The 17,074-nt window shown below is 40.2% G+C and overlaps 1 protein-coding gene across 13 annotated transcripts in view; it reads left to right on the forward strand.

The window, feature by feature from the left end:
- Positions 1–17,074, forward strand: part of HDAC9 (histone deacetylase 9) — a 1,049,156-nt gene that overhangs the window by 1,013,273 nt on the left and 18,809 nt on the right. For all 13 annotated transcript variants that reach the window (XM_070787186.1, XM_070787187.1, XM_070787178.1 and 10 more), the window contains one exon: positions 13,503–13,650. In XM_070787186.1, coding sequence (XP_070643287.1) covers positions 13,503–13,650 — 148 coding nt within the window. The remainder of the gene's footprint in view (positions 1–13,502; positions 13,651–17,074) is intronic.

The following is a 17,074-nucleotide window of genomic DNA, read 5'->3' on the forward strand; positions in this document are numbered from 1 at the left end:
GGCACTTAGGTTGTTTCCATGTTTTGGCTATTGTGAATAGCACTGCTATGAACATAGGGGTGCGTGTTTCTATTTTAATTATAGCTTTGTCAGGATGTATGGCGAGGAGTGGGATTGCTGGGTCATATGGCCAGTCTAGTGTTTTGAGGAACCGTCATACTATTTTCCATAGCGGCTGCACCGATTTGCATACCCACCAACGATGTAGAAACAGTGTGGAAGGCTGTTTGGGGGCACTGAACAGCAGACAATGAAGGCCTGTGATCCTAGCAGGAAACAAGGAAAGAGACAGAAAATTATTCCAATTGCGTGGACTTACTAATAAGTGGCAAGTTCCAGGTGAAGCATAGGGAGACAGACTTCAAATAGTAAGTCTAGCAGTTTTTCTGAGTTGAAGATAAAGTGGTCAGAGTTTGGGGAAATTGAAGTGACTGGAATTTTTGAACCAGAATATTTGGGATGAATTTGCTACACAAAGAAAGAGCTCTGTGTATCTATAAGTTTCCTTAAGCAGTTGTCTTATTTACCTTTCCATACATGAGGTGAAACTCCACAAGGTTGGGGAACTAACCAGTGGAAAACTGTAGGTTAAACAATTCAAGGACTTCAAACAGAACTGGGAGTAGTTTTCATTCCCACTATCTAGTGTAGAACGATCTTGTAATATACAAGGCATCATGTAGAGATATCAAATGATCTCATCTTCGTTACAGGGCTAAACTAATTTTATACTAAAGCCTGCCCTGGAATTGGTCTAACAGAGTACAAGTACCCTCAAAAAGTTCATACTGATTTCAAGTAATTTAACTGCATGCTCAAACAAAGCCCAGTGCTTTCAAGGAACACAACAAAATTCAACTAAAAATGTTCAAATTAACATCAAGCATCTAAATGAAAATTACCAGCCCAACAATGAAGTAGGAAAATATGACCTAGAACCAGAAGACAAATCAGTTAATAGAAACTGACTCAGTAATGCAAAGTATGATGAAATTAGCAGATGAGAATGTTACTTCCAATGTAAAGAGGAAAGTACAAACAGTGCAGAGAAAACTGAAAAACGCAAAAAAAAAAAAAGTTTTAGAGACAACTTTTTTTTAATTTGAAATTTAAAAATTCTGCAACCTAGAAGGATTATTATATATATTGGTAGATTATATATTATAGAAGACAAAAAAAGCGGGGGGCGGGGGGCGGAGGCGGGGGCTGGAAACAGTGAAGTTGAAGAACAGAAAGTATCCAAAGTGAAGAATAGAGAGAAAAATACTGAAAAAGTATATTAGTGGTATATGGAACAGTATGACTCATTTTAATATACCTATAATTGGAGTCCCGCAAAAGGCAGCATTGGGGAAAATATTTGAAGAAATAATGGCAAAATATTTCATAAATCTGCTGAAAATTACACATCCACAAATCCAAGAAATTTGATCAGTCACTGGCAGAATAAATATGAATAAAATCACACTGAGGAACATCAAAGAAACCAGACAAAAGAAAAGCATATACTTACATTTAAAGAAACCAAGACAAAGATGATAAAGAAATTTTGGTGGTTGGGGAGCAGGCTATGCAGCAAGAGATCTTAGTTCCCCAACCAGGGATCGAACCCATGCCCCCTGCAGTGTAAGCAGGAGTCCTAACCACTGGGCCACCAGGGGATTCCAATGAAGAAATCTTTGACTCTCAAAAATATTATGTTAAAGTGAAAGATGTTAAAAGACTACATAGTATATGGTTCCATTTGTATGAAATTTTAGAAAAGGCAGTAGTATAATGGCAGAGTTTTAGTGACTGTTAGGGACCAAGAAGAAAATAAGAACTCCAAAAAGCCAAAAAAGAACTTTTTGGGTTGAAGAGAATATTATATGCTTTAATTGTTATAGTGGTTATCGGACTGCACGCATCTACCAGAATGCATCATAACCTGCCTTTAAAGCTGGTAAGTTTGATTGACTATATAAAACTATACCTCAATGAAGCTGATAAGAAATAGTCATGAAATGAAGCAAAAATATAATCTTTGGAACTTTTAAAGAATTACAATTACAACAAACATTGTTTACAAAAGGAAAACATTTAAATTGATCCCTAAAAAAGCAAAGGAATCAATGAATGTACTAAAGAATAAGCACTCAAATCATGTATAAGATTTGATTTTGAAAATCTGTAACTAGGTTTTCAAAGATGTATATTTGTTGATAGAATCATTGATATAATTATTCTTAGTGGGATAAATTTATTTTCTGTCCTGTAATGTAATGAAATTTGACAAGTCAAATGATTTTGCAGTACCTAAATTTGGTGAATAAAATTTGAAGTTACAAATGGAAAAAACTTTTTTGATAAGTTTGGCTTACATAAAATATTTGCCAAAGGTACTCAGAAAGGAGGAAAAGGACAGTCGTCATGAAAATATTTGGTATGAAGTATGTCAGTATTTTAAAAACTGGAAGTGAAAATATTCCACATTTAGCAGATACTGCTCTGAGCTTGACAGATAGCACTGCACTTGTAGAGATAGTATTTGTCTACCAGAAATATTCGTCTCTCAAGAAAAGTAAAGATGCCACCATTTAAAGTTCTTTGACTGTAATAGTCTCCTTTGAAGAAAATTTCAGGCAATTTTATGAATCTAAAACATTTAGACCATGTTGAAACAAAAAACACCACTGATACTGTATCAGTAAGATATATGACCACAAAACCGATTGACATATGTGAACATTTACTAAAAGTCATAATTCAATTTGTTGTTTTCTAATGTTTAATGTTTTAAGAGTTGGTTGAATGCTTTGGCATATATGAATTGTGCTATTTTTATTTTTTAGAATAAATAACAAGTAGCTAGTTGTGAAAGTAATTTTTGAATAGTACTTTTTTATAGGCCCGCAGATTAAAGATAAATTTGTTGACTAATAAGTATTTCTGCAACATATAATTTTTATTTTTAGCCCCATTTTAAATCTCAAAATTGCCCCAACATGGATGAAGAATTACCTGATCATTCTATTTATACACCAACTTCCAATATATCTCTGTTTTTGCATATATACAGTGCATTGGATCCCAGAAAAGTCCATTTAGCTTAAAAAAATATATCTTCCTGAACCTGAAAGAGATCACAGTGTGGAACTCCTGGGCTGCCAGTGGGAACATTTACTCTTCTCTGAGGATTTAGTATTCTAAAATGGGAGCAAAGTTATCAGACGTGTTTTATAAGGACTCTCATAGCAGTGTGGGTGATAAATTGAATGAGAATAGACAGGAAGAATACAGAAATGAATTTCAAAAGCGTTAGCAATCTCTGAGCTCTGGAGAATCCCTGAACCTAGCCCATTGTAAATTCTAAAGGAAATCAACCCTGAACATTCATTGAAAGGACTGATGCTGAAGCTGAAGCTCCAATACTTTGGCCACCTGATGGGAAAGGGTGACACACTGGAAAAAACCCTCATGCTGGGAAAGATTGAAGGCAAAAGGAGAAGAGGGTGGCAGAAGAGGAGATGGTTAGATAGCACCACTGACTCAATGGACATGAATTTGAGCAAACTCCAGGAGGTAGTGAAGGACAGGGAAGCCTGGTGTGCTGCACACCGTGGGGTCACGGACAGTGGGACACGACATAGCGACTGAACAACAACAATAGGCCCCTTGTAAGTTTCAGGTGTTAATCTCTAAGGTTGAAGGAGCTGGAAGAACTTTATGTCAGTGCCAGCTTCTTTTCCTATGGTAACATGGTATGTAATGACAAAAGAGGTCATCACTTAAGTGGCAAGAACATATTGGAGAAGTGAGTCTGAGGCTCCCAGTGGTGATGGAAGGGTGAGATTGTGTTATCAAGAGCTTTTCAGAATCTCACAAGGCTTTGGTTGGGAAAACATCTGGTGGATGTGTTATTTCTAACACCGACCACAGACCTTCATGTGTCAACAAGTACCTATTTTTCCAAATTGATCATTATCAAAAGTCTGGTTTATGCAGAAGTCTGATAACACAGCCCCTGCCCAAAGTCCTCTCATGGCTCCTGTCTGACCCACTGGGTCCCCCGCCTCTAATTCTTGACTGTCTGCATTCTGTTATCTAGTTTTTACCTTTTAGATTCATTCTTTGATTTACCTTTTACCAAATAATGAGACCAAATAACTACCCCCTCAAGAAGTGCTGAACAGTGGGAAGATTAACAGAGTAGGAAAAATGAGTAAGGATAGAATATATGATCAAAGAGGGATTGTCTATGTCCAGTTTTAATGGAAAGCCTCTCTCTTTTGCCAGTTTTATTTCCTTAGGAGAACAACACACTGGTGGCTGGTTACTAATATTCTACTTTATGAACAGCAGCTCTTGGAAAAGCAGTAAATCTTGCTTCATTTCTCTTACGTGCTAATGGGGCTGTTATTTCCATGCCAACAGATAGGACTTTTCTAGCACGTGTTTCTGTACGGAAAAACAAAAAAACTACCCATCACGTGAAAGTATAACCCATAAATTGTGTGGTTTGAATTGACTACGTATTGCACAGTCTTCCTATACATACCTCCATTTTAATTATTCTTCTTTATAAAGAGATAGTCATATATAGATCAGATCAGATCAGGTCAGTCGCTCAGTCGTGTCAGACTCTTTGCGACCCCATGAACCGCAGCATGCCAGGCCTCCCTGTCCATCACCAACTCCTGGAGTTCACTGAGATTCACGTCCATCGAGTCAGTGATGCCGTCCAGCCATCTCATCCTCTGTCGTCCCCTTCTCCTCTTGCCCCCAATCCCTCCCAGCATCAGAGTCTTTTCCAATGAGTCAACTCTTCGCATGAGGTGGCCAAAGTACTGGAGTTTCAGCTTTAGCATCATTCCTTCCAAAGAAATCCCAGGGCTGATCTTCAGAATGGACTGGTTGGATCTTCTTGCAGTCCAAGGGACTCTCAAGAGTCTTCTCCAACACCACAGTTCAAATGCATCAATTCTTTGGCGCTCAGCCTTCTTCACAGTCCAACTCTCACATCCATACATGACCACAGGAAAAACCATAGCCTTGACTAGACGAACCTTTGTTGGCAAAGTAATGTCTCTGCTTTTGCATATGCTATCTAGGTTGGTCATAACTTTCCTTCCAAGGAGTAAGCGTCTTTTAATTTCATGGCTGCAGTCACCATCTGCAGTGATTTTGGAGCCCAGAAAAATAAAGTCTGACACTGTTTCCACTGTTTCCCCATCTATTTCCCATGAAGTGATGGGACCAGATGCCATGATCTTCATTTTCTGAATGTTGAGCTTTAAGCCAACTTTTTCACTCTCCTCTTTCACTTTCATCAAGAGGCTTTTGAGTTCCTCTTCACTTTCTGCCATAAGGGTGGTGTTATCTGCATATCTGAGGTTATTGATATTTCTCCCGGCAGTCTTGATTCCAGCTTGTGTTTCTTCCAATCCAGAGTTTCTCACGATGGACTCTGCATATAAGTTAAATAAACAGGGTGACAATATACAGCTTTGACGTACTCCTTTTCCTATTTGGAACCAGTCTGTTGTTCCATGTCCAGTTCTAACTGTTGCTTCCTGACCTGCATACAAATTTCTCAAGAGGCAGATCAGGTGGTCTGGTATTCCCATCTCTTTCAGAATTTTCCACAGTTTATTGTGATCCACACAGTCAAAGGTTTTGGCATAGTCAATAAAGCAGAAATAGATGTTTTTCTGGAACTCTCTTGCTTTTTCCATGATCCAGCAGATGTTGGCAATTTGATCTCTGGTTCCTCTGCCTTTTCTAAAACCAGCTTGAACATCAGGAAGCTCACGGTTCACATATTGCTGAAGCCTGGCTTGGAGAATTTCGAGCATTACTTTACTAGTGTGTGAGAGGAGTGCAGTTGTGCAGTGGTTTGAGCTTTCTTTGTCATTGCCTTTCTTTGGGATTGGAATGAAAATTGACCTTTTCCAGTCCTGTGGCCACTGCTGTTTTCCAAATTTGCTGGCATATTGAGTGCAGCGCTTTCACAGCATCATCTTTCAGGATTTGGAATAGCTCAACTGGAATTCTATCACCTCCACTAGCTTTGCTTGTAGTGGTGTTTTCTAAGGCCCATTTTTTAAGGATCTTTTTTGTACAGTTCTTCCGTGTATTCTTGCCATCTCTTCTTAATATCTTCTGCCTCTGTTAGGTCCATACCATTTCTGTCCTTTATCGACATTATTAATGTAGAATATTTCCCTTGTTTTTATAGGCATTGCTAAAGGCTATATTTAATTTAAAGTCTGGGATTATTTCTGAGTGAAGAATTTTATACATTTGGATAAAAGCCAAGCTTTGAATGTTTAACCTTAACTTAGCAGGATATTTAATACACAATAAATTTTATTGCAAAGGTCTCAGCTATTTAAGATCTGACTCAGTACTCACATACATAAAGACTAAACTTTGAAGGATCATTGTCATTTCTACTGAATGATTTTATTAAAATTGCACTTCTGTCCTGATTGTGTTTGGGGAATAAAGATGTTTCTTACTGAGGGAAAAATACAATGCTTGAAAATTAAAATTCTGGGTTATTCTGATGTGCCATATTGTCTAAAACAATTTGCTGACCTCTTCAGGGGTTCACAGCCTCACAGAAATGTGAGGTTTTCTGCTGTAACAAATTTATCCTGATAATATCCAAGAGTGATACGTAACATGAAATCAGAAGAATCACAACCATTTATAATTAGAGCTGCTGCTGCTAAGTCGCTTCAGTCGTGTCTGACTCTGTGCCACCCCATAGACAGCAGCCCACCAGCCTCCCCTGTCCCTGGGATTCTCCAGGCAAGAACACTGGAGTGGGTTGCCATTTCCTTCTCCAATGCATGAAAGTGAAAAGTGAAAGTGAAGTCGCTCAGTCATGTCCAACTCTTCGCGACCCCATGGACTGCAGCCCACCAGGCTGCTCCACCCATGGGATTTTCCAGGCAAAGGTACTGGAGTGGGGTGCCATCGCCTTCTCCAATAATTAGAGCAGGAAGAGATCTTTCACATCATCAGTCCCACCACTATCATTTTATGAATGTGGACATTGTTCCCAGATGACTTCTTTGGGCTAGTATGGGGTCCTCAATCTATAAATCCTGACTTTCAGAGTTCCCTTTAGAGCCCAAAATAATCAACAGAAAAATTTCACACAATTAGCTTAGTCAAAAGACCTTCCAGTGACACCAGGCAACTCTTGGCGGTAATTGCATGAAACAGGCCTCTGATTCTCTTCTCAGTTTGGTACTTGGTTTGAAGAAAGCTACCCACATGGACCGTGGGAACTCTAGCAATACAGTTCTGTGACAGACAACCCTAAAGGCCTCAGAAACTTGCGGTAGGCTCCACAGGCTCAAGGCGGACTGTGCCTGACAGTGCCTTCAGCAAAGTGGTAGGAAACACATGACTTTAAAAAGGGATCTCTTCTGTGAGCACTTGTCTCCAGTTTCAAGACAGCTTCATCAGTGAAGTGACCAGGCGTTTTCAGTAGACTGAGAAATGAAGGTAATGAGAAATGACTAGTCTGTACATGGTTGTCTCACAAGGTGTGAAAAACCCATGCCATAAAGTCAGAGAAAGGTAGATCAACTGAGTCACATATCTGAGGAAGAAAGGTAATTGTTATTACCAAAGATCATTTCTTTGATATAATATATAAAACTGTTTTGCCATGTACATAATTCTTTTCAGATTTCATATACTGAGTCTATTTGTATATTTTTATGGGTGGTGTGGATGTGACTGGTGATAGAAGCAAGGACCGATGCTATAAAGAGCAATATTGCATAGGAACCTGGAATGTCAGGTCCATGAATCAAGGCAAATTGGAAGTGGTCAAACAAGAGATGGCAAGAGTGAACGTCAACATTCAAGGAATGAGCAAACTAAAATGGACTGGAATGGGTGACTTTAACTCAGATGACCATTATATCTACTACTGTGGGCAGGAATCCCTTAGAAGAAATGGCTGCTACTGCACACAGTCGTGTCCAACTCTGTGCGACCCCATAGACGGCAGCCCACCAGGCTGTGCCGTCCCTGGGATTCTCCAGGCAAGAGCACTGGAGTGGGTTGCCATTTCCTTCTCCAATGCATGAAAGTGAAAATTGAAAGTGAAGTCGCTCAGTCATGTCCGACTCTTAGCGACCCCATGGACTGCAGCCTACCAGGCTCCTCTATCCATGGGATTTTCAGGCAAGAGTACTGGAGTGGGGTGCCAGAAGAAATGGGAGTAGCCATCATATTCAACAAAAGAGTCTGAAATGCAGTACTTGGATGCAATCTCAAAAACAACAGAATGATATCTGTTCATTTGCAAGGCAAACCATTCAATATCATGGTGATCCAAGCCTATGCCCCAGCCAGTAATGCTGAAGAAGCTGAAGTTGAATGCTTCTATGAAGACCTATAAGAACTTTTAGAACTAACACTCAGAAAAGATGTCCTTTTCATTATAGGGGACTGGAATACAAAAGTAGGAAGTCAAGAAATACCTGGAGTAACAGGCAAATGTGGCCTTGGAGTACAGAATGAAGCAGGGCAAAGGCTAATAGAGTTTTGCCAAGAGAACGCACTGGTCATAGCAAACACCCTCTTCCAACAACACAAGAGAAGACTCTACACATGGACATCACCAATGGTCAACACCTGAATCAGATTGATTATATTCTTTGCAGCCAAAGATGGAGAAGCTCTATAGAGTCAGCAAAAACAAGACTGGGAGCTGACTATGGCTCAGATCATGAACTCCTTATTGCCAAATTCAGACTTAAATTGAAGAAAGTAGGGGAAACCACTAGGCCATACAGGTATGACCTAAATCAAAACCCGTATGATTATAGATTTAAGGGACTAGATCTGATAGACAGAGTGCCTGATGAACTATGGACAGAGGTTCGTGACATTGTACAGGAAACAGGGATCAAGACCATCCCCATGGAAAAGAAATGCAAAAAAGCAAAATGGCTTCTGAGAAGGCCTTACAAATAGCTGTGAAAAGAAGAGAAGTGAAAAGCAAAGGAGAAAAGAAAAGATATTCCCATCGAATGCAGAGTTCCAAAGAATAGCAAAGAGAGATTAAAAAAAAAAAAAAGGCTTCCTCAGCAATCAATGCAAAGATAGAGGAAACAACAGAATGGGAAAGACTAGAGATCACTTCAAGAAAATTAGAGATACCAAGGGAACATTTCATGCAAAGATGGGCTCGATAAAGGACAGAAATGGTATGGACCTAACAGAAGCAGAAGATATTAAGAAGAGGTAGCAAGAATACACAGAACTATACCAAAAAGACCTTCATGATCTAGATAACCACAGTGGTGTGATCACTTACCTAGAGCCAGACATCCTGGAATGTGAAGTCAAGTGGGCCTTAGAAAGCATCACTACAAGCAAAGCTAGTGGAGGTGATGGAATTCCAGTTGAGTTACTCCAAATCCTGAAAGATGATGCTGTGAAAGTTCTACACTCAATATGCCAGCAAATTTGGAAAACTCAGCAGTGGCCACAGGACTGGAAAAGGTCAGTTTTCATTCCAATCCCAAAGAAAGGCAATGACAAAGAATGCTCAAACCACCGCACAATTGCACTCCTCTCACATGCTAGTAAAGTAATGCTCAAAATTCTCCAAGCCAGGCTTCAGCAATACGTGAACTGTGAACTTCCTGATGTTCAAGCTGGTTTTAGGAAAGACAGAGGAACCAGAGATCAAATTGCCAACATCCACTGGATCATGGAAAAAGCAAGAGAGTTCCAGAAAAACATCTATTTCTGCTTTATTGATTATGCCAAAGCCTTTGACTGTGTGGATCACAATAAACTGGAAAATTCTGAAAGAGCTAGGAATAATAGACCACCTGACCTGCCTCCTGAGAAACATATATACAGGTCAGGAAGCAACAGTTAGAACTGGACATGGAACAACAGACTGGTTCCAAATAGAAAAAGGAGTACATCAAGGCTGTATATTGTCACCCTGCTTATTTAACTTATATGCAGAGTCCATCATGAGAAACGCTGGGCTGGAAGAAGCACAATCTGGAATCAAGATTGCCAGGAGAAATATCAATAACCTCAGATATGCAGATGACACCACCCTTATGGCAGAAAGTGAAGAGGAACTCAAAAGCCTCTTGATGAAAGTGAAAGAGGAGAGTGAAAAAGTTGGCTTAAAGCTCAACATTCAGAAAATGAAGATCATGGCATCTGGTCCCATCACTTCATGGGAAATAGATGGGGAAACAGTGGAAACAGTGTCAGACTTTATTTTTCTGGGCTCCAAAATCACTGCAGATGGTGACTGCAGCCATGAAATTAAAAGACGCTTACTCCTTGGAAGGAAAGTTATGACCAACCTAGACAGCATATTGAAAAGCAGAGACATTACTTGCCAACAAGGTCCATCTAGTCAAGGCTATGGTTTTTCCAGTGGTCACGTATGGATGTGAGAGTTGGCCTGTGAAGAAAGCTGAGTAGTGAAGAATAGATGCGTTTGAACTGTGGTGTTAGAGAAGACTCTTGGGGGTCCCTTCGACTGCAAGGAGATCCAACCAGTCCATCCTAAAGGAAACCAGTCCTGGGTGTTCGTTTGAAGGACTGATGCTGAGGCTGAAACTCCAATACTTTGGCCACCTCATGCGAAGAGTTGACTCATTGGAAAAGACTCTGATGCTGGGAGGGATTGGGGGCAGGAGGAGAAGGGGACCACAGAGGATGAGATGGCTGGATGGCATCACCAACTCGATGCACATGAGTTTGGGTGAACTCCAGGAGTTGGTGATGGACAGAGAGGCCTGGCGTGCTGTGATTCATGGGGTTGCAAAGTGTCAGACACGACTGAGTGACTGAAATGAACTGAACTGAAGGGAGATGATACAGCAGGACCAAATATAGGAGGACAGGAGCTCACAGAGGAAGAAACATTCTGGACTCAGGCAGTCCTGGGTGAGGATTTCCACTCCTCTGCTTGTTAGCCTTGTGTTCTTAGAGAAAAAATTATCTAACGTTGTATATTTAATTGTCATGAAGATTAAATTATACATGTGACAGTACCTAGCACAGTCCTTGGCACATACTGCGAGCTCAATAACACTAGTTTCCTATTATCTATAATATAACCTCTAAAATCACCTGTTGTTTATTTGTGAGAGGTCTCACATTTGTCACTCCAGAGAAAAAGTAAGTGATGATTTCCAGAATCACCTGCTTTTTGTGAATTTCATGTGCTACAATAATGACTAATAATAATATTTTGTGAAAGCACTTACAGATGGAATTTGACATTTCCAACTTGGGTAACATGATAATGACATTGTGATGTAGAGAAATTAGGTTCTAGGATTGGAACTGTCAATTGAGGATAATCTTTCAAAGTTGAGAGAGGTAGGAAGCTATTAAAGACAAGATACATTTCCATTGCTCACCTCCTAAGCCTCTCTTTAGTCCATCTCTTTTTGTTCTGTCCCTTATTTTTATTTTAGACATCATATTTCCTGCCTGTATTTTTGCCAAGATGCGAAATTGGTTTTCCTGCCACCACTCTCATCATCTGCTGATCAGTTGTCCATAATCTCTCCAGAAGGGTTTTTGAGAAATTTAAACCTGATGCTCTGCCTCTTCTGTTTAACATGGCCCCTCATCACCCACAAGTTGAAGGCCAAAGTCACTGACATGTTCTGTGAGACTGTGTGTTTAATTAGCCCTTGCCTACCACAGCAGTCTCTCTCATTGGGTTCCATCCTGCCCACATTCCACTTGTGCCTGGCAGTGGGGCTTGTTACCCTGGTGAAAAAGAGAGACTTGGATCTCTGCACATTTCTGTACGCTATTTGCTCTTCTAGGAATGCCTCACCACCACCATCTTCCTCTGTTTGAGCTTGACTAACTTCTGATGGTCTTTCAAATACTTGGTCAAGTGTTATTTTTTCTGGCAAGTTTTTGCTCATCTTCCTGGCCTCAAAAGTATACATTCTTCTTATTACTGAGAGGAATCTCAGGATCAGTCAGGCCTTTTCCACATAGAATTGTCATGACTCATTAACTCAAAGAGCTTTCTCAACTAGACCATGAATTCCTTGCTGTTAGGGAAGCATCTTTGTGTCCTTCAACATCTAGCACAACCTTGGCTTTCAAAAAATGTTACTTCGTGCATGCGTTCATTTAGAATTTCTATCATTTGGTCCAAATTAAAAACCTTCTGGCTTTGGTCAGACAAGGTGATCCCAACAATAAAGTTGTAGTAGTAGATAACTCTGTCAGAAGGTTCTGATGACACGAGGGGTAGATGGGGAGACTGGGCCTCCCCCACTCGCATGATGTGACATCCAGTCCTTTGTGAAGCAGTAAGGTAAGGAAAGGCCAACCATGAAAAGTTAGGTATAGCTGGAAAGAATCTGAGGTTATCCCACTGTTTTTGAGAAGCAGAAATGAAGTGCCAAAGGGCCTTGCCAGCCTGTTAGGATGGTTAGAGGCAGAACTGGGGCAAGAACCCAGTTATCTTACCCCCCAATCCAGTAGTCACCCACTTGTGTTTTCTACTCTAGCATGACTTCTGTTTATTTAGTTTTGGGAAATAAGCTACTTACCATGCCAACTTCCCACTTAATTGGTCAGGCTGCCGAGATTTTTCTTACCTGGGGAGGCGAGTCATGTCAGCACCTAGGGAGATTCTCCTGCTTTGTTTTGGGGCTATGGAACACTTCACAAAGGAAAAAAAATAGCATAGGGGCTGCAAAAAGACTGTTGACTCTATTCTTTCATGTATATCCCACTGGCATGTTCTCATGAAATTGCCTCCTATTTTCCTCTCATTTTCCTTCCCCTGCCTTCCTTAAAAAAAGAAACATCCGTATAACTTATGGAAGGGCGCCAACATCAGCCAATGCATATATTAAAGTTTTAAATCAGTTATTGTTCTAGTACACACCCTGGGGTTGAGAAAGAAAGAACATCCAGGACTAACAAACCTGATTGTTCTGGCAAAGTTGCCATTCAATTCCTGCTGGCATTTCTAGGCTTTTCTTTTCATTTAATATTCCAACCTCATTAAAAAAAAAGTTAATGGCTCAAGTAGCAGTTTTTCACATTACTACTTCATTCAGTTTCTCTGTAAGAGTTCTACCTCCCAGTCTCGTGAGGCTTACCCAGAGGGCACAATCCCCAGAGTTTGCTTACTTAGATGCAGAGACAGCTGTCAGTCTGAGGGTGAGTTCATTAGACCATGGATTATTTCTCACTATATTAACTTCTGAGCAAGGGAGAGACTCAGGCTTGGGAATATGAACCCTTCACAACTTGGCATTCTAGGCTGAGAAAAAGACTTAATCATAAAGTTAAGAAATCAAATTACAACTGCGTATAACTTTGTGAACTTTTTTTTTATTTTTATAACACTCTGAATTTTAACTTAACAACTACTCTGAGTTGAACCTATACATGTATTCTGATTAATACTGTTTGAACGAAAATTCCTATACAGTATGACGCATGTTTTTTCTTTTTTTTTTTAGGCAAATACTGGAAGTCGGTAAGGATGGTGGCGATGCCAAGGGGCTGTGCTCTGGCTGGGGCCCAGCTGCAAGAGGAGACAGAGACTGTTTCTGCCCTGGCCTCCCTGACAGTGGACGTGGAACAGCCCTTTGCTCAAGAAGACAACAGGTAGGACTCCAACATGGAGAGGGGGGATCATTGATTTCGGTTACATCCAGGCTCATCATGAGCACTCATGAACCTCTCTCCAGCCTCTTCCCCTGACTCCTCCACCACCTGTCTTCTCAGAAGCCATAGAGGCCACAGCGCATGCTGTCAGCTCTTAGGAATTGACGTGTTTCATTCTCCATGAGAAGCACAGAGCTGGAGCATGTGGCTGCAGTTCACAGAGAGATAGAGGGATGAGAAGGTGAGAAAAGTCACTCCTTGGTAGATAATTTTGTGCAGATCATTATGGAAAAAGCTTCTTGTGGACTTCTTTCCTTAGTTATCTCTGTTTTTCAAGATACTATTTTTCTTTCTCTCATCATTCTGAAATTACTAACAAAGAGGGAAAAGGGGAGCAGAAGCTGGAGGTATGGCTTGTCAGTTGCATAACCTTCTATGACTGTCCATGACATACAACTACTGGGTGAAGAGAAAAGTTACCTCCCAAGGAGATAGGAATGTGTGTAAAGGAATGTGTGGACTTGGGTCTGATGTTATTTTACTTTATGATAAGAAGGTGTTGATTTTAATAAGCCTTCATATGAATAGCTTTCAGGGAAAAAAATGATGACCTCAGTCCATGGGGTCGCTAGAGTCGGACACGACTGAGCAACTTCACTTTCACTTTTCACTTTCATGCATTGGAGAAGGAAATGGCAACCCACTCCAGTGTTCTTGCCTGGAGAATCCCAGGGATGGGGAAGCCTAGTGGGCTGCCGTCTATGGGGTCGCACAGAGTTGGACACGACTGAAGCAACTTAGCAGCAGCAGCAGCAGCAAGATTGCTTCCTTTTAAGAAATGTGTGTACATCTTGGTGTTCAACAGACCATGCTACATTCAGGATTTCTTTCACGTGTATGAAGACCAAAACCCCCACACATGTACGAAAAGTAACGGTGCTCTCTGTGGAGGACTTCAGAGTCACATTTCTTCAGTTTAAAGATGACTAGGTGAGGCTTTACTAAAGCTCTGCCAGCTTGCACTTCTAAATTGCTTCTGAGGGTGAAATTGAACTCCCTCTGTCAATAACATCACCGTTAATTACACAGATCCTGCTACTAGTACATAGGTTGGCAGTTTTCCCAAGAAGGCACAAATTCGAACAGTTTTAGCTTTCTTGCTTTTACTGGGTATTCAGAGTTTAATGGATTTAACATCTTGCTTTGTCCATAAAGAGCAGGAGATACATTGAATAACAGATTTTTGTGCAATTGTTTTTTCTTCCTACAACCACTTAAAAAGGCATCTTCATATGGGTATCTGAAGCATAAGGGAAAACTTATTTTACATCTGATAATATGAACTAACCTCCTGCTGTTCCCAGCTAAGAAGCAAACCAAGTTCATAATTCAGAGGTGTTGTAGTTATTCCCAAGGCCAAATACAGTTAGTTGTCTGTCATTTGAGGGCTGTAAAACTAAGGAAACTAACATCTGTTAGTGTTGGATGTAAAAGGAGCATAGCTATTCTTTAGAATTCATTTAATATAGAGAAGCAAAGCTAAATTCTAGCCTGAGTGGAGTGAATTGTAAGTAATTTCTCCCGTTAAATTGCAGAGCTTAGAATAGTTAAGAATAGTAAGCCCTGTTGTGAGCCCCATGTAATATAAAAATCTCGGCACTTTGCAGGAATTGCTCTGTAAGCATGCTTGTTTATCCTTAGGTACACAGTGTGCTTGACTCCTGATAAGCTACAGGGACTTGACCCTGACTTCAGTTCACAGTGATTTTTAAGCTTCATCTGATGGCAGAGAAAGGATGGGGGAATGTGAATGTTTTGATGTACAGGGGAACAAAGTTGAAGTTTGTGGCTTGAATTCATGTTTCTTTATCAGCTTTAAACATTGTATCTATTTTGATTAATTTTTCTTATGGGAAGGAAAATGGTTTTGCTTGAAATATTTTCTGTGGCTTTGAACTCACTTTTTCAGCAGTGAAAAAGAAAAAATTCTTCTAGAACTGGCTTTTGCATTTCTGTTGAATCAGGCATGAATTTCATCACAGAGAGTCAGACAGGGAAAACCCTTGCAAGCCACAGAGCATTTATTCTTTTCACAGGAATGCTATCAGAATTGTCCTCCTACTCGATATAGAAAAAAATGGCTTTCACAATGAGGTAAAGAGGTAGAAATGTTCTTGGGCCTTTGTTATGAATGCAATGTTATAAGTACACAGGAAATTGAAAAATTAGAAAAATCAGAGAGCTAAATGGATGGAAAAGGGTGAAGGCAAGATTCTTTTTATAGGAAATTCTTGCCAGTTATTTTGGAGAATATATTGGTGTTTGGAGTGAGATGACTCACTTTGCACTAAGATTTTGGGTAAAGCAGCTCTTTTCCTGGCCAACTCATATCTGACTCATTTACCACTAGTGAATAAAGGATAAAATGCTCCTGGCTAGGAACCATTGTAAGTATTTTTTGTTCATTTTTTTTTGGGGGGGGGGGGGGCGGGCAGGGGGAGGTGGGCGAGATGACAGCACAGTGCAAAGTCTTTTCATTTTTATAACTCACTGATGGATCATGAATAACAAATTATTAGAAAAAGGACGGGGATTCATTTTGGGGATGGTTGACTGAAGTATAGTTTTCAAAACATAATTTTCAGGTGGCAAAGGACTTGAGCAGGAAGGAAATGACTGGTGGTGGGTCAGCAAAAAAACAACAGGACAAAAGGAGAAGACAAAGCTAAGTGGGACCAAGGTCTATGTTCAAAGAACGTGAACCAGGACTGGGCATGTAGAGCGTGTCGTTGGGGAGAGAAGGCAGTGGTCTTAGCTTTTTTCATGTGTCAGGAGACTGCACCTTTAAAAGATGATAGTTTGCATTGGTCAGGTGTGTCTCAGATGCTTCTGCTTTGGAAAGGCCAGTGCAGTGCTGAGGTTTATTCTTGGATACCAGTTCAGGCCCTGCTGAAAATCAAGGACAATTTCTCTCTGGCAACCAGGAGTTCAGAATGATCAACCCCTAAGTTATTGGGAGCATATTTACACTCTGGATTTTCTGTTTTTTAATCAAAACAAAGTCAGGTTTTCAAATGTCAGTTTATTGATTATAGTGTCAGTCACACAGCTGAGCTACCAGGGAAGCCCTTTCAGTCACACTGGAACTTTATCATTTCATCTTCAACTTCTGTCAATTTTTCTCATGAAAGAGATGATCTCAAGTCATTATATTATACATAAGCATGGGAAAATGTGTCATTTTGAATCTTGTCATTCTGTTTTTTGAATAACCTATCTCATTTACGTATATGAAAGTATAATAAGCTGGAAACTTCTAAGCATCTGCTTTGGCTTTCAGTAGCTTATCAGTAGTGGCAAGGACTTGATAACCCCATTTTCCTGTATCTGGAGATTTATATAGAAATAGAGACCTACTAAATAC

Source organism: Bos indicus, chromosome 4, assembly GCF_029378745.1.
Source record: "Bos indicus isolate NIAB-ARS_2022 breed Sahiwal x Tharparkar chromosome 4, NIAB-ARS_B.indTharparkar_mat_pri_1.0, whole genome shotgun sequence".
Lineage (NCBI taxonomy): Eukaryota > Metazoa > Chordata > Mammalia > Artiodactyla > Bovidae > Bos > Bos indicus.